This window comes from Salmo salar, chromosome 21 (genome assembly GCF_965601325.2).
Source record: "Salmo salar chromosome 21, fSalSal1, whole genome shotgun sequence".
NCBI classification, from domain to species: Eukaryota; Metazoa; Chordata; class Actinopteri; order Salmoniformes; family Salmonidae; genus Salmo; species Salmo salar.
This window is the reverse complement of record NC_138311.1, coordinates 34,434,127-34,457,608: the sequence shown is the minus strand read 5'-3', so window position 1 is coordinate 34,457,608 and position 23,482 is coordinate 34,434,127. Positions and strand designations below refer to the sequence as shown.

At 40.3% G+C, this 23,482-nt stretch overlaps 1 protein-coding gene across 1 annotated transcript in view; it reads right to left on the bottom strand.

Annotated features, from left to right (window-relative positions):
• The window catches only part of LOC106582229 (uncharacterized), a 29,131-nt gene extending 8,471 nt beyond the window's left edge, over positions 1–20,660 (bottom strand). The window contains exons 1-5 of the mRNA XM_045704691.2: positions 20,372–20,660; positions 8,223–8,594; positions 8,059–8,112; positions 5,243–5,275; positions 4,907–4,939 (exon numbers count right to left, since the gene is read on the bottom strand). Of these exons, the coding sequence (XP_045560647.1) occupies positions 4,907–4,939; positions 5,243–5,275; positions 8,059–8,112; positions 8,223–8,594; positions 20,372–20,432 (553 nt within the window). The 5' untranslated portion in view covers positions 20,433–20,660. The remainder of the gene's footprint in view (positions 1–4,906; positions 4,940–5,242; positions 5,276–8,058; positions 8,113–8,222; positions 8,595–20,371) is intronic.
• Positions 20,661–23,482: the final 2,822 nt, after the last annotated feature.

The following is a 23,482-nucleotide window of genomic DNA, read 5'->3' as shown; positions in this document are numbered from 1 at the left end:
CGTCCATCATGCATGATGATGTATACGGGTAAGATAGTCTAGCTAGCTACATTTTCAGATATTACACGTTTCAAATTTTTGAAAAGGGGTTTTCATTTTAGGCTAACGTGTACTGTTAGCTAGCTAGCTAACTTTAGCTGGCTGGCTTCCTAATTAACGTTACGTGTATGACCTTATTATTCGTATCCCAGAGCCGTTTGCTTTGCTAGTTAGAGCCAAATGTTAGCTAGCTAACATTGAACATGGTTGGTTAGCTCCCAGCAGATTCATGCAGAGTAGTAACAACATTATTTGGCATTATGTTCATTGATGTTTAACTAAGTAAAGTTAGATGGCTGGCTCATTAGCTAACGTTACATGATGTGTGTGATCTTACACATAGTTTACCTAGCTAGGTTCATTGTTTACCTAGCTAGATAGCTACATGTCTTAAGCAAAAGGGTACCACACCCGTTGAATATGGCCGGTGCCAGTAAACTTAGGCAAAAAAAGCATGGCTGGCTGAATAACTCTCTGTCTGACTGGCTGGTTAGGCTGTTTTCATGTTATCTAGAGGTAAACAAATCGTTGGCCAGAGCATCTAGTGTGCGATCTGAACGCTCCGAGAGTGAAACGAGATGGGTGGGCTTAAGCTTAAGAGGGTGTAAACGATGCTGAATGGGTGCAGACAAAGAAGAGCTCTTCACTAGATACCAAAATATTCAAAGGCCATTTTCTCAAAAGTGTGTTTACAAGTTTATCAACTTTCAAAGCAGAATTACTTTCTCATTGTTCCTCAAATGCAGCATATGATATACCATTTTGTAGCTCCGAGTCTCTACTTTTATACAATGTAAAAAACACAATTTCAAATGTTGCTACATAATACCAAATCCAGGTGGTGAGTCACATATGACGTCTTGAAATAAGCAGACAGATTTAAAGCACGTTTACATTGTAATACTTATGACAGCCAACTTTCTAACTCTGCCGATAACTTTATATCATTCCCAGAAGGCATTGATTATTGAGTTATTGTTCGTTTTACACTTATACATGACTCTGTCGTTGTGCTATAGAATTTGTGACTTTTGTATCTTGTATAATAAATTCTATACATTAGTTTATACTGGATTAAGTGTACATTTTCTTTACCTGTAATTTTGTTAGATATGTTCCATCATTCCCTCCATCTTGTGCCAATATCAGTTATTTTTATGTCTTGGTTCCAATAGTTTATATTTCTTTCTAAGATGTAGTCAGATGGATAGGCTCTCTGCAAGGTTTGTATATCTATATTGGCCAGTCCAAAATTGATTTTTAATTCTGTCATGGAAATAAATCTATTTCCTATAAATGCATGTCCTATCAAGTCATTTCTGATTTCTATGCCTTTAGTTTTCCATATGGACCAATTTATCTGTGAATTCTGAAAAGCTATCCAAGGATTGTTCCATAGGGTTTTGTTTTTTGGGAGTGATAGTGGTTCTTGTAGAATCCATTTCATTTTCTTACATATTGTTATAGTGTTCTTAACTATGAAGTTGTTAATGTTCTTAGCTTTTATCCTTTGAAAATAGACACGTGAAAAGATTATGGGGGTGAGCATGCGTATCTTCAATATATACCAATTGTTCCTCTTTAGTGTATTTAACAATGTGTTTCAAGTACAAGTCCTGGGTGGTGAGTTGATACAATTTCAAATCTAAGCGGTTAAAACTACCCTCTGACTTAGGAAGACGTAAAATGTTCCTTTTTATTCTGAGTTTTATTTGCTCATATAAAGTATGTTATGGCAGAGTATACTTTTTTAAAGAATGTCTTTGGTGAGGTAAATGGTATTACCAAGTATAAATATAAAAACTTTGGAAATCATGCCATTCTGTAGAGGTTTATTCTACCTGTAAGATTTATGGGAAGATTGTTCTGTTTAAATAGATCTGCTTTCATATTGTTGAGTAATGGGATAAAGTTATCTGTATGTGTTGTCTGTTGTCACTTCTTAAACATCTTAAGTATTTCATATTTTTTGTGGTCCACTTAAAGGATTGCTGTGTAGATCTTTACTTTTTACATTTGAGTCATGTAGAAGATGTTCTTATCCAGAGTTACTTACAGTTATGGCATTCATCTTCAGATAGCTAGGTGGGACAACCACATATCACAGGCATAAAAAGTACATTTTTCCTCAATAAAGTAGCTATCATGTGCAAATGCTTGTTCGGCATATTTTTTTTTGGGGGGGGGGGGGGGGTGTTGAGGTGAGGAGGAGGATTAAGATACTGTTTGGAAGATATGCTGTCCTAGCTTCAGGGGGAAGCTAGTTCCACCATTGCCATGTGCCAGGACAGAGAAGTGCTTAGATTGGGCTAAGCGGGAGCTGCTCTCCTGTAGGGGTGGGTGGGCCAAGAGACCTGAGGTGGCAGAACGGAGTGCTCGGGTTGAGGTGTAGAGTTTTGAGCATAGCCTGAAGGTAGGAAGGGGCAGTTCCTCTTGCTGTTCCGTAGGTAAGCACCATAGTCTTGTAGAGGATGCGAGCTTCGACTGGAAGCCAGTTGAGTGTGCGGAGGCACGGGGTGACATGAGAGAACTTGGGAAGGTTGAAAATCAGGCAGATTGCTGCATTCTGGATAAGTTGCAGGGGTTTAATGGCACAAGCGGGGAGCCCAGCCAACAGCGAGTTGCAGTAGACCAGAAGGTAGAGGACAAGTGCCTGGATTAGGACTTGCGCCGTGAGTTATTATTTTGCCATTATAACATTTTCCACGTTAGTTTTATATCCTGAGATTTTAGATTATTCTGAAAATATTTTTTGCAAGGGGGCATTGAGTTTTCAATATCGGTCAGGTACTGTATATCAGGAGTTCATCTGCAAATCAAATGAGTTTATATTCATGTTTACCAATACTGATACCTGTTATGTTTGGGTCCTGTCTAATTCTTTCTGCCAGCAGTTCAATTGCCAGTGCAAACAGGAGGGGGGAGAGAGGACATCCCTGTCTTGGATATTTATATAATATTTTTATTAAATTAGTATTTCAGCTGGTAAGTTGAAAGCTTACTAAGTTTTTAATAGAAAAGGCCATTCAAGACGGTCGAAAGCCTTTTTGGCATCTACAGCCATTATTGATAAATGTATATCTTTTTTATAGCGTATTGTATTATACTGAAACATGTTCATCTATTTGTTTGTTAATGTCTATTTTTAATAAACCCTGCTTAGTTAATTCATATGTATCAAGTCCGGTTGGTCATTTTTTAAATACTTTGATGTCGTCTTAATCAACAAACTACATTATACCTAAAAACACTTTCATTCTAAACGTAAAAATGTTAGCATGAACAGACTGTTGCATGGAATGTACGTCATGATTATCAGCCAAAGAGCCTATTGAAATTTACTTTCTTCAATTAGCTAACTAACCCTGCTTTTAAGATGCGAAAAGCTGTTGGGTACCGTTTTATTTGAGCAATAGTAGGAGAAAAGACTACCAAATTAAGTTTCATCAACTGCCCAAGTGCCAGGTTATATGAACCTCATGGTTTCAGGCAATTACGCCATGTTGATGATAGAAAGCTGTGTGATCCTAGTCACCGTGCTTCTACATCTACATTGCTTGCTGTTTGGGGTTTTAGGCTGGGTTTCTGTATAGCACTTTGTGACATCGGCTGATGTAAAAAAGCTCTTTAAAAATAAATGTGATTGATTGATCCGGTTACTTGATACATTTATGTGTATTCAAAGCACTTCATCACTGGTAAGTCGCTAACACTTGTTTGCATCCAACTAGCTTTGCAAGTTAGTCCAACTAAAGTTGGCAAGTTAGCTTGTAGTAAGGACTAGTGAGTTGTATCCGCCCAAATAACAGCTATAATATTCTTCTGCATTTGGATATTTATGCAAACCTGGAGATTCCACCAAGTAGGTGTAGATATTGCCATAAGCTATTTTGAGCCATTTGGTAGGGTTGTCTCTTCAGCTGGTCTCCGGCAAGTTGAAAGGACATATAGGCAAGCCAAAAATAATCACCTTTTCTATATACCTAGACCGTTCCAAGGGCAGGCAAAGACTGGAAGTAGTTACGTGACATGTCTAAGACTAGCAAATTAGATTGAGATTAACTTCTCTCGCTAGCCAGCCAGCTAACGTCAGCTAACCAGCCAAAAATCTAGGAGTTAACAAACAGTGACAAAAGTATAATATGACAGCTTTACTAGCTTTACTAGAACAACTGTCAGTGTTAGCAGGCCGGTTAAAACATTTGAGAGGCAGAATAAGTATCATGCAAATCATTTGTTGTAACAGCCAATTATGTTAATAACGATATGTGAGGCTGCTGAAAACTCGTGTCAATAGTTTGCTTAGGATGACGCTAAAGCTAGGCTAATTACATTGGAGTAACGGGAGTACCCTACAGCTGTACCCTACTCTGGGGCATGGTCACACCTCTGCGGGTGAATCTATGCTGATTGTTGACAGAACCAGGCTGTGGCAGTCATTATGGTAAAGAACAACATCCAGAACTGGAGAGAATAGGTGGAAAGTCCCTTGAGGATGAGAACATAGAGGACTGCCCTGGAATGGATGTCAGTACAGATAGGACTGCTGCTTTAATGGCCAAGCTAAACACATAGAGGACTACAGTAGCACTACAGACTGCACAGACTAGTGGTATCTGTGACTCCAATGTTGTAGGCCTAGCTGTAACTGCAGCAGTGGAAGGTGAGCTGGATTACCTAACATTAATAAATGCCACCTCACTAAAGTCTGATAACAGAGCTTCTCAAACACAGTAACTGTTTTTTCTACTAGTTCTATAGTAAACCATCTTTACTGTCTCATCAGAAATCTGAAGTCTTATAAATGCAGAGGGGAATACTGATATTTTTGGTATTGACAGTACCACAGTAAGTAAACCATCCTTACCTGGTTCAACAGCTTCAGACAGATCTAGTTCACCTGCAATGGAAACAGACACACAGAAACAAACATAAACACAGATAAATATAAGCAGCGCATGCAGGTTGATTGATGACTGTCTGAGAGGCAGAGTTGTTTGTTCAGCATACCGGGGAAAACGCTTTGAAAACAGTGCAGGTACTACCTGAGCTATATATTTCCATTTTTCCATTTCAAGTGTTTTGTGTTTTGGGCCTAATGAACACCACTCAGATGTCAATGTCTAACTGTAGATGTGTGCAGGTGAGAGGTGATGGGGTTTACAGGTAGGAGGGGTGTGAATGTGTTGACGTTGTGTTTTACCTCCGTCTTCTGGTGCAGGCGCCGCTTCCGACTCTGAAAAACAAACAGACCATTATCAGATACCATGACTATACTGAGAGGACATCATTGGCAAAGTTCCATTAAAACAATGTGATACTTATTACAGTAATACTATTTTAACCCATCACACTTACACACTCACAGACAACAGATCTAAACTGGGATTTAGGCTGGGATATAATCTGATCGCCCCTTTTCGGCTATGCACCTTCTAAAGGGCAGCTGAACTCAAATAACAACTTAACTGGTTGAAAACATCCTATATTTACACAAAGTGTAAATAGCATAATTCTGGTCATAAAGTCAGTATCTTCCAAAACTGAGATTTACGAGATTTAGGGAATCTGTTACGTTCCGAGATACATTGGATATTTGAGGGTTGGGTTTTGATTTCAATGATGCCCACTAACACGGGGATGGTAACGCCTAGGAAGAATTGTCATGCACAGAGAAACAACTGCGCTGATTGCACTCTATCTAATAATAGCAGAACCTACAGACATCGAGACAGACCTGTCTATTATGCAGCGCCTCAGACTTGTTTACATAAGAAAATACGTTGCCATTGTTATGTTGAAAGGACACTTGGCCCGTAAGCCCTTTATCGAGTGGCCACTTGCTGATGTGACAGTGATCACTCGAATCTGCCACTCTTTTGGGCAAAATGAGAATTTAGACAGTGTACACTTGCATCCCAAATGCCAATTGTCAATATTCCAAAATTCAAAACCCATTTGCGAGTGTCTTGTGTCCAATCACAACCTGTTCTGTAGCATGATTCCCTATGAAACACTGCCAACTAGATGGTAATAGATAGTGAGAAAGTTGTAAAAACAAAACAGCACCGAAGCACACAAGCTGATTTAGCTAACGTAGCCTGCCTGCTCAATGTGCCTGCTAGCTACTAGATACTTGACAAAAATGGAACTTAGCTAGCTGTTGATTTTGGGCACTGATAAACCGTGTGTAGCTTGTCCTTTATTAAGGATAGTTTAACAGCTTGCTGATGAAGTTGTAGACATATTCTCAGAAATCAGTCCGTACTAACAGCACGTTTCTAAGCAATGGTGATTTAGCTTAGCACCACAGCAGCTGACTCGATATTGTCTGCATTGACTCGTTTTCATGCAAAAAATGTTACTTCAGAAATACTGCACAAAACAGCTTAGCACAATGTCAAATTTCACGACTAAGACCTCCTCGACAGAAACGTCAAAATGTATTACAGATTTATTGATTTACATACACTACATGACCAAAAGTATGTGGACCCCTGAACATCTCATTCCAAAATCATGGGCATTAATATAGAGTTGGTCCCCCTTTGCTGCTATAACAGTCTCCACTCTTCTGGGAAAGCTTTCCACTGGATATTGCTGCAGGGGACTTGCTTCCATTCAGCCACAAGAGCGTTAGTGAGGTTGGGCGATTAGGCCTGTCTCGCAGTCGGCGTTCCAATTCATCCCAAAGGTGTTCGATGGGTTTGAGATCAGGGCTCTGTGCAGGCCAGTCAAGTTCTTTCACACTGATCTCAACAAACCACTTCTGTATGGACCATTATTCCTCCTCCATCAAACTTTACAGTTGTCACTATGCATTCAGACAGGTAGCGTGCTCCTGGCATCCGCCAAACCCAGATTCATCTGTCGGACTGCCAGATGGTGAAGCGTGATGCATCACTCCAGAAAATGCGTTTCCACTGCTCCAGAGATCAATAGCGACGAGCTTTACACCACTCCAGATACACCTGTCAGCAACGGGTGTGACTGAAATAGCTGAATCTACTCATTTTAAGGGGTGTCCACATACACTATATATACAAAGGTATCTTCAATTAATAAACTGTTTTGAGGGTGAAGTGGTTGTGGCTATGTTGTTGCTACGGGGATTCAAGAGGGACAAACAACAATAACTTCCAGGGTATGATATAGCGATCATAGCACACCCACATCGAACCACACCCCATGAAGCAAATCACATTTTTTTTAATGAGCAGCAGCAAACCTAGGAGCAAGCCCAGGCAAAAACGGTGAGTTCAGCCGCCCTTTAAAGGCTATGTTCCCATGTTCGACTGCATTGCAGCGTTTTCCGTGCATGCAGTCTCTGTGAACATGGGAATGTGGGGGCGGCTGAGCTCATTATGCCGGCTCAATCGTAAATGATCTTTAAATGTGAAGTGAGCCATGAGGTCGATCTTCCACGGTCCGGAGTGAATCTAGGCATTCAACACCCATTTCATAATAAAGTAAGAACTGCACAGAGAGGGATGGGTGTGTGGGTGTGAGTGTGTACGCCAGCATGTGTGTTATGAAGGAGAAAACTAATATCAATTAATTTGAATTTACACTGTTAGAGGAGAGTGCATTGAGGCCTACACACTGGCAGAATCACAGTATCAATATATTTGGATATACAGTTTGAGTTCAACAGTTTAAGACTTCTTTCAGGACACTTTGGCCTTGCATTCCAACATACATTTTGTCTATAATTGAATTTCTACATTGTCCTGTGGGAACTCTAAAAGGTCATTGGCTAGAATGTCAGGGTCTGTTGCTGTGGCAGGCTGTTGACTGTCAGTCAGAGTCCTCAGAAGGAAAACTAAATTGACTCTCCCCACCGACTTCACCTGAACCTCCAGCCCCTCCATTCTAGATTCCCAAAAGTAAGGACAAACGAATCCAAGAACTCGTTCATACACAACACCACCATACAGCTAAATGAATGGAAACGGGTCACATACACTTAACAGACATGTAAAGGCCATGAATGTACTGTAGTTATATGGGGTGTCTGACCTGCAGCTTCCTCTTCTACAGCAGGTTCCTCTGCTTCTGGTTCTGCCGCCTCCGCTTCGAAACACAACAATAACCATTAACAACTGTGTGTGTGTGTGTGCGTGCGTGCGTGTGTGTGTGCGTGCGTGTGTACGTGCGTGGGTGTGTGTGTGTGTGTGGCTCACCTGGTTCTGGCTCAGCTTCAGGGGCCACCTCTACTTCCACTGCTGGTTCTTCTACTACTTCTGTGTCCTCTGTCGGAGCCTCTCCTTCTGCAGCTGCAGCCTCATCCTTTGTAGCCGGAGCCTCTCCTTCTGCAGCTGCAGCCTCTTGGTCTGTAGCCGGAGCCTCCCCTTCTGCAGCTGCAGCCTCTTGGTCTGTAGTCGGAGCCACCTCAGAACTTGCAGCCTCCTCCTCTTCTGCAGCCTCCTCCACTTCTTCTGTCGGAGCCTCCTCAGCTGCTGGGGCCTCCTCTGCGGCTACTTCCTCTGCTTCTGCCTCGGGCTCTGCTGCTTCTGCCTCTGCTTCCTTTGTTTCTGGCTCAGCAGCAGGGTCTTCTGGAGAAAGGAACATATTTTTCCTTTAGCAGGCAGCAGGTATGGTGTCCCACATCACATTTTATAACATCATCAATAAATATTCAGGCAGACGTCGACTTTCAGATGGCAGGACTACTCTAGTGTGTGTGTGTGTGTGTGTGTGTGTGTGTGTGTGTGTGTGTGTGTGTGTGTGTGTGTGTGTGTGTGTGTGTGTGTGTGTGTGTGTGTGTGTGTGTGTGTGTGTGTGTTGCAGTCATAGGGGGCAGTGACATTCCCCTATTGTAAGTAAGGTGCAGCATTGTGCCAGAGAGTGTAGAGGCGAAACAGCAGACTACCTTCTCACTCCAACCCTCTTCTTTCTCTCAACCAGGCATGGCCAGCTGGCCCTAGTGGGTCACAGTGTGTGCAGGCTTTTGTTTCAGCCCTACTCCTGATCCACCTTCTGATTTAATGGGCCACACTGAATAGCTGACCAGTTGAATGAGGTGTTTGAGCTGGGTTGGAACAAAAGTCTACACACTCTATGGCCCTCAGAGACTGGAGTAGCCCATCCCTGTTCTAAAGAACAGAATCAATAGTCCTGAAACACAATCCATCAACAATGACCAAGGCAGGCATGTCATAATATGTGTGTACTGTACCGTATGTGGGAGTTTCATCAGGAAAAGAGAGACAGGGACTTAAGATTACTGTTCCTTAAGACTACTGTTCCTTAAGGAACAGTATGAATTAGGTACAGTAGTCATAAGGTACAGTTTGAATTAGGTACAGTAGTCTTAAGGAACAGTATGAATTAGGTACAGTAGTCTTAATGAACAGTAGTCTTAATGAACAGTAGTCTTAATGAACAGTAGTCTTAAGGAACAGTATGAATTAGGTACAGTAGTCTTAAGGAACAGTATGAATTAGGTACAGTAGTCTTAAGGAACAGTAGTCTTAATGAACAGTAGTCTTAAGGAACAGTAGTCTTAAGGAACAGTAGTTTTAATGAACAGTATGAATTAGGTACAGTAGTCTTAAGGTACAGTATGAATTAGGTACAGTAGTCTTAATGAACAGTAGTCTTAATGAACAGTAGTCTTAATGAACAGTAGTCTTAAGGAACAGTATGAATTAGGTACAGTAGTCTTAATGAACAGTATGTATTAGGTACAGTAGTCTTAAGGAACAGTATGTATTAGGTACAGTAGTCTTAAGGAACAGTATGTATTAGGTACAGTAGAATTAATGAACAGTAGTCTTAAGGAACAGTATGTATTAGGTACAGTAGTGTTAAGGTACAGTATGTATTAGGTATAGTAGTCTTAATGAACAGTAGTCTTAATGACCAGTAGTCTTAAGGAACAGTATGAATTAGGTACAGTAGTCTTAAGGAACAGTATGTATTAGGTACAGTAGTCTTAAGGAACAGTAGTCTTAAGGAACAGTAGTCTTAAGGTACAGTATGAATTTGGTACAGTAGTCTTAAGGAACAGTAGTCTTAATGAACAGTAGTCTTAAGGAACAGTATGAATTAGGTACAGTATTCTTAAGGTACAGTATGAATTAGGTACAGTAGTCTTAAGGAACAGTAGTCTTAAGGAACAGTAGTCTTAATGAACAGTAGTCTTAAGGAACAGTATGAATTAGGTACAGTAGTCTTAAGGTACAGTATGAATTAGGTACAGTAGTCTTAAGGAACAGTAGTCTTAATGAACAGTAGTCTTAACCTGTCTGGGCTAGGGGTTAGTATTTTCACGGCCGGATGAAAAACGTACCCAATTTAAACAGGTTATTACTCTGGCCCAGAAACTAGAATATGCATATTATTAGTAGATTTGGATAGAAAACACTCTGACGTTTCTAAAACTGTTTGAATGGTGTCTGTGAGTATAACAGAACTCATATGGCAGGCAAAATCCTGAGAGAATTCCAAGCAGGAAGTGGAAAGTCAGAATTGTAGTTCTTCTTTTGATTCTCTATCGAAACTACAGTGTCTATGGGGGACATTGCACTTCCTAAGGCTTCCATTGGCTGTCTAAAGCCTTCAGAAAGTGGTTTGAGCATTTTCCTGTCACTGGGCAGATAATAGGAGCTCAGTTACTGAGTGGTCTGCCTGGCAACAAAGGGATTGGATATGCTCGGTCCCGCAAGCACGCCCCTCCTTCTTTTTCTTCTTGAATGAATATGCTATTGTCCGGTTGGAATATTATCGCAATTTTACGTTAAAAATACCATAAAGATTGATTTTAAACAGCGTTTGACATGCTTTTAAGTACGGTAATGGAACATGTTGACTTTTCGTCTCTCGTTCCGCGCTCGCGCGTTATGCCTTTGGATAAGTGATCTGTACGCATGAACTAAACAGAGGTATTTGTACATAAATATGGATTATTTCGAACAAAAAACACATTTGTTGTGGAAGTAGCAGTCCTGGGAGTGCATTCTGACAAAGATCAGCAAAGGTAAGAGAATATTTCTAATACTAATTCTGAGTTTAGGTTGCCCCGAACTTGGCGGGTGTCTGAATAACTCGTCGTGATGGCTGAGCTCAGTACTCAGAATATTGAAAAATGTGCTTTCTCCGTAAAGCTATTGTAAAATCTGACACAGCGGTTGCATCCATGGGTAGTCTATCTATAATTCTTAAAATAATTGTTATATATTTTGTCAACGTTTATGATGAGTATTTTTGTAAATTGATGTGCACATTCACCGGACGTTTTGGTGGGAATACATTTTCTGAACATCACGCGCCAATGTAAAATGCTGTTTTGGATATAAATATGAACTTTAGCGAACAAAACATACATGTATTGTGTAACATAATGTCCTAGGAGTGTCATCTGATGAAGATCGTCAAAGGTTAGTGCTTCATTTAGCTGTGTTTTGGGTTTTATTGACACATGTCCTTGCTTGGAAAATGGCTGTGTGATTATTTTTGTCTATGTACTCTCCTAACATAATCTAATGTTTTGCTTTCACTGTAAAGCCTTTTTGAAATCGGACAATGTGGTTAGATTAACGAGAAGTTTATCTTTAAAATGGTGTAAAATAGTTGTATGTTTGAGAAAGTTGAATTATGACATTTTGTTGTTTTTGAATTTTCCGCCCTGATATTTCACTGGCTGTGTCCCGCAGGTGGGACGCTAGCATCCCACCTAGCCCATAGAAGTTAAGACTACTGTACCTAATACATACTGTTCCTTAAGACTACTGTACCTAATTCATACTGTTCCTTAAGACTACTGTACCTAATTCATACTGTTCCTTAAGACTACTGTACCTAATACATACTGTTCCTTAAGACTACTGTACCTAATTCATACTGTTCCTTAAGACTACTGGTCATTAAGACTACTGTTCCTTAAGACTACTGTATCTAATTCATACTGTACCTTAAGACTACTGTACCTAATACATACTGTTCCTTAAGACTACTGTACCTAATACATACTGTTCATTAAGAGTACTGTACCTAATTCATACTATTCCTTAAGACTACTGGTCATTAAGACTACTGTTCCTTAAGACTACTGTATCTAATTCATACTGTACCTTAAGACTACTGTACCTAATACATACTGTTCCTTAAGACTACTGTACCTAATTCATACTGTTCATTAAGACTACTGGTCATTAAGACTACTGTTCCTTAAGACTACTGTTCCTAATTCATACTGTTCCTTAAGACTACTGTACCTAATACATACTGTTCATTAAGAGTACTGTACCTAATTCATACTATTCCTTAAGACTACTGTTCCTAATTCATACTGTTCCTTAAGACTACTGTACCTAATTCATACTGTTCCTTAAGACTACTGTTCATTAAGACTACTGTACCTAATACATACTGTTCCTTAAGACTACTGTTCATTAAGGCTACTGTTCATTAAGACTACTGTACCTAATTCATACTGTTCATTAAGACTACTGTACCTAATACATACTGTTCCTTAAGACTACTGTACCTAATACATACTGTTCATTAAGAGTACTGTACCTAATTCATACTATTCCTTAAGACTACTGTACCTAATACATACTGTTCTTAAGACTACTGTACCTAATACATACTGTTCCTTAAGACTACTGTTCATTAAGACTACTGTACCTAATACATACTGTTCCTTAAGACTACGGTACCTAATACATACTGTTCATTAAGACTACTGTACCTAATTCATACTATTCCTTAAGACTACTGTACCTAATACATACTGTTCTTAAGACTACTGTACCTAATACATACTGTTCCTTAAGACTACTGTACCTAATTCATACTATTCCTTAAGACTACTGTACCTAATACATACTGTTCTTAAGACTACTGTACCTAATACATACTGTTCCTTAAGACTACTGTTCATTAAGACTACTGTACCTAATACATACTGTTCCTTAAGACTACTGTACCTAATACATACTGTTCATTAAGACTACTGTACCTAATTCATACTGTTCCTTAAGACTACTGTACCTAATACATACTGTTCCTTAAGACTACTGTACCTAATACATACTGTTCATTAAGAGTACTGTACCTAATTCATACTATTCCTTAAGACTACTGTACCTAATACATACTGTTCTTAAGACTACTGTACCTAATACATACTGTTCCTTAAGACTACTGTTCATTAAGACTACTGTACCTAATACATACTGTTCCTTAAGACTACTGTACCTAATACATACTGTTCATTAAGACTACTGTACCTAATTCATACTATTCCTTAAGACTACTGTACCTAATACATACTGTTCTTAAGACTACTGTACCTAATACATACTGTTCCTTAAGACTACTGTTCATTAAGACTACTGTACCTAATACATACTGTTCCTTAAGACTACTGTACCTAATTCATACTGTTCCTTAAGACTACTGGTCATTAAGACTACTGTTCCTTAAGACAACTGCAACTTAAACATACTGCACATACATGTGGGTGGGGGATCCACATACAATTATACAGCGTGTTGCTGTTCTCTGATATCAGAGCTTTTCTTAGCTGTATGACGTGTGTGTGTGTGTGTGTGTGTGTGTGTGTGTGTGTGTGTGTGTGTGTGTGTGTGTGTGTGTGTGTGTGTGTGTGTGTGTGTGTGTGGTGTGTGTATGTATGTGTGTGTGTGTGTGTGTGTGTGTGTGGGTGTGTGTGTGTTAAATAGACAGCCTCCCCCCTATATTCCATGTGTGTGTTAAATAGACATCCTCCCCCATATATTCCATCTGTGTGTTAAATAGACAGCCTCCCCCATATATTCCATCTGTGTGTTAAATAGACAGCCTCCCCATATATTCCATCTGTGTGTTAAATAGACACCCTCCCCCATATATTCCATCTGTGTGTTAAATAGACAGCCTCCCCATATATTCCATCTGTGTGTTAAATAGACAGCCTCCCCCCTATATTCCATCTGTGTGTTAAATAGACAGCCTCCCCCCTATATTCCATCTGTGTGTTAAATAGACAGCCTCCCCCCTGTATTCCATGTTTGTGTTAAATATACAGCCTCCCCCATATATTCCATGTGTGTGTTAAATAGACAGCCTCCCCCCTATATTCCATCTGTGTGTTAAATAGACAGCCTCCCCCCTGTATTCCATGTTTGTGTTAAATATACAGCCTCCCCCATATATTCCATGTGTGTGTTAAATAGACAGCCTCCCCCCTATATTCCGTGTGTGTGTGTGTGTGTGTGTGTGTGTGTGTGTGTGTGTGTGTGTGTGTGTGTGTGTGTGTGTGTGTGTGTGTGTGTGTGTGTGTGTGTGTGTGTGTGTGTGTGCGCTAAATATATATATTTGAGGATGTCGGGCGATGACATGGAAACCGGCCAGTAGAAGTAACTATTACCTTCAAGTAGGTTTCAGTTTTGCATCTGCCTCCAAAGGTTGCATGTTCGAATTCAGCGAAAGTAATTTTTTATATTTTTTGGTTTTAAGCTTACCCCAAACCTTAACACTTAACCATTCAGAGTTAATGCCTAACCTTAAGAATTCTGAGTTAATGCCTAAACTTAACCTTAAACACTTTGTTTGAAACAACTTCAAAATTGGACATTTGAGAAACATGGATGAACGTCTAATTCTGACATGAGACTTTTAGAGCTTGTATAAAATCCATACTGTACAATAAGCTGTGAGAGTTAATGAGTAATTGTGTGGGTAACCTTGCCAATGCGTGAGGTGGTTGACAGGTAATGTTCAGGTGAGTTAGAACAGGGGTTCCTAAACTCGGTCCTGCATGGGAGCCCCCTGGATGCAGTTTTATTTTGTTGCCCTAGCACTACACAGCTGATTATAATAATCAAAGCTTGATGATGAGTTGGTCATTTGAATCAGCTGTGTAGTCCTTGGGTAAAAACCAAAACGTGCACCCAGGGGGGGCCCTAGGACCAAGTTTGGGAAACCCTGAGTTAGAACAATGTGTTCTCAGGTATTACTATTGTGTGGCGGCGTAGACCCCTGTTGTTGTTTCTGCCTGTTTCAGCTGGCCCTGTAGAATAACACACTACTTTTGGCCAGACAGAGCACAATGGACAACAGGATAATGCACTGTGGGGAATAGCGTGCCATTTCATATGTACCAGTTGTTTAGATTTTCTGGAGGTTCACAGTAGAATCCAGGTGGTTCACAGAACTACTGATCTAGAAAATTCTACGGAACCACTGATCTAGAATAGTTACTGCTGCTCCTGTCTTTACATGAAGACATGTAGGAATGTAGGACATGTCTATGTAGGAATACCCATACCTGCATTCTAAATAGAAGCCATTTTTGGTATGTAAAAACTGAAAGTTTTATAGTATGAGACATTTAAAAGATTGAGTATGCTTTAAATGCCAAGATGTCGTACTCATTTCACCCTTTTATCTAGTAGGATTCGCTGCACAATATTGAGGAAAATAATAGTATTTTCAGATTCATGTGTGTTTGACAACAGCTGATAATCAGCTGATGATCAAAGAAGGGGATGGGATGTAGCAAAATGAACAAATGGTGTGAAACAACACAATTGTCCATTAGTTGACACATTCTCAGTACACTGTAAAAAATTATGTGTTGAATCTACTTTAAAAAGGCAACAATTTAAACACAATATTATTGAGTATATGTCATTTCCTATATTCAAATTTACACAATTAAAGTAAGTCCAGGGAAATAAGAATAACCATAAAAAGAATTTGGTTTAATAATATAAACATAGGCCTATATGAGTTTTACTTCATCTCCTTGATGAGTTACTTTTAGTGATTGTGTCTTAACATTTACATTTAAAAAATGTATTTGTTAATTTGCTATTTAACAGCTTCGGCAGGCATTGTTGAGCGCAGTGCTCAATCCATCTGCAGTAACTGGAGGTAGAACTGCAAGCATTGCAATGTGCTGCATTTGCCTCTGTCATTTGGAAATGGGCAGTCTCATCATTGAATGTAAATTTGCCTGTGAAATTGTGAAAATTATGATAATGCCCTTTTAGTGTAAGTGCTGTTTGAAAAGACCGCCTGAAATTTTTTGCCTGTTTTGGTGGGATGGATTTTGGCCTTCGATGGTGACATCACCATGGAGTAAATTTGTTAATAGACTGATAAGAAAGATAGTTCCAAACCTCTCTGCCAATAACAGTTTTCCTCTCCCCACTCAGACCACTCCCAGTCAGTCCAAGCAAACTTATTGCTTGAGAAATTGCACATTTTTTCTCCATTTTAATTGAAAACAATCACAGTAAGGTACTTAATTGTTACCCAGAAATTATTTGATTGTAAGCGGTGCGTAACTGGCTGCAGGGAAGTCAGGCGCAGGAGCGCAGAAATGGATAACAACCGGAGCACTTTAATGAGGCAAAACAAACTGCACCCAGAACAGCGAAATATGGGTTGAAATAACCCGTCGCCAAACCAGTCTGAAGTGCACAAACACTTACAACTAACAATTCCACACACAGACATGGGGGGAACAGAGGGTATTATACACGTCAAGTAATGAGGGAAATTAAACCAGGTGTGCGGGAAAACAAGACAAAATAAATGGAAAATGAAAGGTGGATCGGCGATGGCTGAAAGACCGGTGACGTCGACCGCGGAACGCCGCCCGAACAAGGAGAGGAACCAACTTCGGCGGAAGTCGTAACATTGATATTGAGATAAAATGGCTGCATTGAACCTTTAATGAACTGGCTTCAGATCCCAGCCAGAGTCTACCAAAGGGTGGGTGTGGCAGCCAAGAATAATATTAATAATAATGTATCACAACATTCACCAACATGACTAAAGCCAGGTGAGACTAATAACTCATATATCAACAGATTGTGACCAATACTGGTATTAGTTAATCATTCTTCAAGCCAGATGCCTGTGTCCCTGCTAGTTGTGGACTTGAGGCTGTTCAGAGGAAAACACAAAGGTCTGCTGGTGAGAGAGAGAGAGAGAGAGAGAGAGAGAGAGAGAGAGAGAGAGAGAGAGAGAGAGAGAAAAAAAAAGAGAGCGGGGGAAGTGAGAAAGCGAAAGAAAGAGAGGAGACAGACAGACAGTATAGGAGTAGAAAGAAAGAAAGAAAGAAAGAAAGAAAGAAAGAAAGAAAGAAAGAAAGAAAGAAAGAAAGAAAGAAAGAAAGAAAGAAAGTAAAGAGAGCGGGGAAGTGAGAAAGCGAAAGAAAGAGAGGAGACAGACAGACAGTATAGGAGTAGAAAGAAAGAAAGAAAGAAAGAAAGAAAGAAAGAAAGAAAGAAAGAAAGAAAGAAAGAAACAGAGCATGGACACAGCTAGACAGTAAAACGTCACATGGTCCACACCCCACATAACATTTCCAGTGGGACACACCCTTAAGAGACTCAATCAAATGTATTTTATGAAGCCCTTTTTACATCAGCAGTTGTCACAAAATGTTTTATTAAACACATTTCTACCAGTGTCCACACGCTATAGAATAGACACATGCAGTAGGCCACAACCTATAGGACTATATATATACAGTAGAACACATCTACACAACAGCATCATATCTTGGTAAATAACATTTTACATAAATACATGATGATATCTGACACACAGCCAAGTGTGTATATAATGATAAATTAGAGCAGGTTTATAAACATTTTTTATTTTATTCTGCATTTCAGCCTCAGGTACAGATAGACAGACAGTATGTACTAGAAGTGGCAGGTGTGAAAGGTTTGTACTTAAAGACCCAGTGAATTCCAAAACGTGATTTTCCTGTGTTTTATATACACTGAGTGTACAAAACCTTAGGAACACCTTCCTAATATTGGGTTGTACCCCCTTTTGCCCTCAGAACAGCCTCAATTTTTCAAGGCATGGACTCTATAAGGTGTCGAAAGTGTTCGACAGGGATGCTAGCCCATGTTGACTCCAATGCTTCCCACAGTTGTGTCAAGTTGGCTGGATGTCCTTTGGGTGGTGGACCATTCTTGATACACACGGGAAACTGTTGAGCATGATAACCCAGCTGCGTTGCAGTTCTTGACACAAACCGATGCGCCTGGCACATATTACCATACCCCGTTCAAAGGCACCTAAATATTTTGTCTTGCCCATTCACCCTCTGAATGGCAAACATACACAATCCATGTCTCAATTGTCTCAAGGCTTAAAAATCCTTCTTTAACGTGTCTCCTCCCCTTCATCTACACTGATTTGAAGTGGATTTAATCAAGTGACATCTTTAAGGGATCATGGCTTTCACCTGTATTCACCTGGTCAGTCTATGTCATGGAATGACCAGGTGTTCCTAATATTTTGTACACTCAGTGTATATTTCCACACTATGAGGTTGGAATAATACTGTGAAATTGTGAACATTATGATAACGCCCTTTTAGTGTAGAGGAGAGTAGGCTAAGTTCGAGGAGGCAGGTAGTCTAGTGGTTAGAGTGTTGGGCCAGTAACCAAAAGGTTGCTAGATCAAATTCCTGTACTGACAAGGTAAAAATCTGTTGTTCTACCCCTGAACAAGGCAGTTAAACCACATTCAGCATCACTTCGTCAAGGGAAATATAGTGTTCTTTCTAACAAAGATATCAACATATAATTAGAATTCTGTGGTCTAAAGTACTTAAGTAACAATACTTTATAGTACTACATGAGTAGTGTTTTTGGGGTATTTGTACTTTACTTTACTATTTATATTTTTGACAACTTTTACTTTTACTTCACTACATTCCCAAAGAAAATCTGGTAGTTTTTGCTCCATACATTTTACCTGACACCCAAAAGTACTCATTACATGTTGAATGCTTAGCAGGACAGGAAAATGGTCCAATTCACGCAAGAGAACACATGGTCATCCCTACTGCCTCTGATCTGGCAGACTCACTTAACACAAATGCATAGTTTGTAAATTATATCTGATTGTTGGAGTGCTCCCCTGGCTATCTGTATATTTGAAAAACAAGAAATATAAGGAATTTGAAATGATTTATACTTTTACTTTTGATACTTAAATATATCTTAGCAATTCTATTTACTTTTGATACTTAAGTATATATAAAACCAAATACTTTTAGACTTTTACTCAAGTAGTATTTTACTGGGTGACTTTCACTTTTACTTGAGTAACTTTCAATTAAAGGTATCTATACTTTTACTCAAGTATGATAATTGGGTACTTTTCCCACCACTGCTAGAATTCATGTAAACATTACAGTATTTAAAACATAGCTTGTCCAAAAAAAAGTGGTCTCTTGGCACAACTTGTTGAGCCGCGGGACAGGGTAAGTTAAGCCACCTACACATTTCTGTACTGAATACAATATTACCACTACCTTTTTAAAACCATGTTTATCTATATTAACCAAACACAATTCAACACCATCACAATAGCTTTTTTGCCTCTTAATAATTGTAATCATATTTTAACACAGGATTACACCTAACAAACACACAAAAAATGTAAACACTTTTAACATAGGCCAGACCCTGTTGTCACCTCATATCCCAGAGATAATGCCTTGCATTATACCTGGGAAGAAAATACTTTAATTTGCTCAACTTGTCATTGGCTCATCCATTGGCTCATTTTACGCCATGGCCATCGGCTCAACTTACACCAAAGGCAAACATTTTGACTATTTTAGACAACACAGCTACAAGGATGCATTTTCATGCTAGGTTTAGGATCTTATAATTAAGCTTATACACCCAACTGATGTATAGAACAATCTTAAAATGATCTACTTTGTTTTAGAAACAAGCATCATGAAACCTCCAACACAATAAATTCATTTGACCTGGTGAAAATCTTTTTTTGGAGCTAAATTGCTTGCCACTTTTTCCATATGGACCTTGTCCTAAATATTTTGTCAAATGATCAATTTTGTGTATGGCCTCCTAGAAACAAGGGTGGCTCAACTTACCCCACTCTCCCCTAAGAGCTTTTTTAAAAGATTGGCTGAAATTTCGACCTGTTTTGGTGGGATGGCGTTTTGGCGTGCCTGGTGACACCACCAGGCAGTAAATGAGTTAATAGACCACCAATAAAGAGAGTTCCAAACCTCTGCCTATAACAGCTAGTTTTCAGTTTCCCCCTCCCCACTCAGACCACTCTCAGACAGTCCTAGCTAAATTCTTGCTTGAGAAATTGCTCATTGCTAAGAAACAATTTTAGACAATTTTAATTGAAAACAATCACAGTAAGGTACTAATTGTTACCCAGAAATGATTTGATATTGAGATAAAAATGGCTGCATTGGGCCTTTAACTAACCTCTCAAGTAGAAACAGAAACATAAAGCACCATAAAACCAGTTGTAAAAATGCTTACCAAAGTACATTAGTGGATGTAAAAGTGCTTACCTTGTGTCTTGGCTCCAATCACCAAACTGCCCAGCAGGAGAATCCACAGGTATGACATCATGGGAACAGTGTTCTGAATTACAAAACTGGAGTTTTAAACTTCTCTATTGAATAGTGAGCATAAAATAATAAAAGTAGTAATGATGATGGTGATGATGTTTCTGGTAATGTATACTAGCTATGTGTATGATGTGGTATGATGTGCGATGGCTATATTCTCATGTTGCCTTCTCCTCTGCTGCAGCTCCAATCTTCTCATGTATTCTTTTGTCTGTACATGGACCCAACTTTAGGGGGTGTGTCTTTGTCCCAGCCACACCCCAGACAGAGTAACTGATAGTTGAGTGGCAGGGTTGGGGAGTAACAGATTACATCGAATCAAATCAAATTGTATTTGTCACATGTGCCGAATACAACAGGTTACAACCTTACAGTGAAATGCTTATTTACAAGCCCTTAACCAACAATGCAGTTTTAAGAAAAATACCTACAAAAATAAGAAATAAAAGTAACAAACAATTAAGAGCAGCAGTAAAATAACAATAGCGTGGCTATATACAGGGGGTACTGATACAGAGTCAATGATCGGGGGCACCGATTAGTCGAAGTAATTGAGGTAATATATACATGTAGGTAGAGTTATTAAAGTGACTTATGCATAGATAATAACAGAGATTATCAGCAGAATAAAATAGGGGGGGGGGGCAATGCAAATAGTCTGGGTAGCCATTTGATTAGATGTTCAGGAGTCTTATGGCTTGGGGGTAGAAGCTGTTTACAAGCCTTTTGGACCTAGACTTGGCGCTACCGCTTGCCGTGCGGTAGTAGAGAGAACAGTCTATGACTAGGGTGGCTGGAGTCTTTGACACTTTTTAGGGCCTTCCTCTGACACCGCCTGGTATAGAGGTCCTGGATGGCAGGAAGATTTGCCCCAGTGATGTACTGGTCCATACGCACTACCTTCTGCAGTGCCTTGTGGTCGGAGGCTGAGCAGTTTCCCTACCATGCAGTCCCACTGTAGCTCAGTTGGTAGAGCATGGCGCTTGCAACGCCAGGGTTGTGGGTTCGATTCCCACGGGGGGGGGCGGTATTTAAAATGTAATAAAATGTACGCACTCCACTATAAGTCGCTCTGGATAAGAGCATCTGCTAAAATGACTAAAAATGTTTTTTGGGCCTTCCCTGTAGCTCAGTTGGTAGAGCATGGTGTTTGCAACGCCAGGGTTGTGGGTTCGATTCCCACGGGGGGCCAGCACAGGGGGAAAAAGTATGAAATGAAATGTATGCATTCAATACTGTAAGTCGCTCTGGATAAGAGCGTCTGCTAAATGACTAAAATTTAAAAAAAAAAAATGTAAATGATGCAACCAGTCAGGATGCTCTCAATGGTGCAGCTGTAGAACCTTCTGAGGACCCATGCCAAATCTTTTCAGTCTCCTCAGGGGGAATAGGTTGTGTCGTGCCCTCTTCACGACTGTCTTGGTGTGCATGGACCATGTTAGTTTGTTGGTGATGTGGACACCAAGGAACTTGAAGCTCTCAACCTGCTCCACTACAACCCATTGATGAGAATGGGGGCGTGCTCGGTCCTCCTTTTCCTGTAGTCCACAATCATCTCCTTAGTCTTGATCACGTTGAGGGAGTGGTTGTTGTCCTGGCACCACAGGGCCAGGTCTCTGACCTCCTCCCTATATGCTGTCTCGTTGTTACTGGTGATCAGGCCTACCACTGTTGTGTCATCGGCAAACTTAATGATGGTGTTGGAGATGTGTCTGGCCGTGCAGTCATGAGTGAACAGGGAGTACAGGAGTGGACTGAGCACGCACCCCTGAGGGGCCCCCGTGTTGAGGATCAGCGTGGTGGATGTGTTGCTACCTACCCTTACCACCTGGGGGCAGCCCGTCGGGAAGTCCAGGATCCAGTTGCAGAGGGAGGTGTTTAGTCCCAGGGTCCTTAGCTTGGTGATGAGCTTTGAGGGCACTATGGTGTTGAACACTGAGCTGTAGTCAATGAATAACATTCTCACATAGGTGTTCCTTTTGTCCAGGTGGGAAAGGGCAGTGTGGAGTGCAATTGAGATTGCATCATCTGTGGATCTGTTGGGGTGGTATGCAAATTGGAGTGGGTCTAGGGATTCTGGGATAATGGTGTTGATGTGAGTCATGACCAGCCTTTCAAAGCACTTCATGGCTACAGGTGTAGTCATTTAGGCAGGTTACCTTAGTGTTCTTGGGCACAGGGACTATGGTGGTCTGCTTGAAACATGTTGGTATTACAGACTCAGTCAGGGACAGGTTGAAAATGTCAGTGAAGACACTTGCCAGTTGGTCAGCGCATGCTTGGAGTACACGTCCTGGTAATCCATCTGGCCCAGCGGCCTTGTGAATGTTGACCTGTTTAAAGGTCTTACTCACATCGGCTGCGGAGAGCGTGATCACCCAGTCGTCCAGAACAGCTGATGCTCTCATGCACTCAATTAGCCATGTCAGCTAACAGTTTTTAGATTGGTAAATTAGTCTAGCCAGTTATCTAAACTTGTAATTATGATGGACGAATGCCAACCGGGCACGCAGGGGACGTGCCCATGGACACTGACCTCCAGGGGGCCCACATTAATTTTGTTAGTTACTCCCACTCAGATAACATTAACATAGCATAAGCCATGGTAAAATGTGTAGCATTGCAGGAAATTAGCTTTAAAACTGCTACATTTTCTCTCTGCCCCATGGCAAAATTAGTAGAATTGCATGAAATGTTTTAGAAAATGTCTAAATGTTCTCTCCGCCCGTGGCAAAATTTGTAGAACTGCAAAAATATCTCTCTGCCCCATGGCAAAATGAGTATAATTGCATAATTTTTTTTATACAATTGAAAAAGGATCTCCGCCCCATGGCTAAATGTGTAGAATTGCAGAAAACGTGCTTTAAAACTGAAACCTTTTCTCTTCGCCAAATCTTGCTTAGGGCCCCCAAAAGGAGTAGTACTACCTCTATGGTAGTGAGACTAGCGCAACTTGGAGAGGCCACTATATGGAGACAGCAGCCTGTTGTCGCCATCTAGTGGTTCATAAAGGTACTGAGATTAATGAACGCTGAATTGGTGCACGCCGCT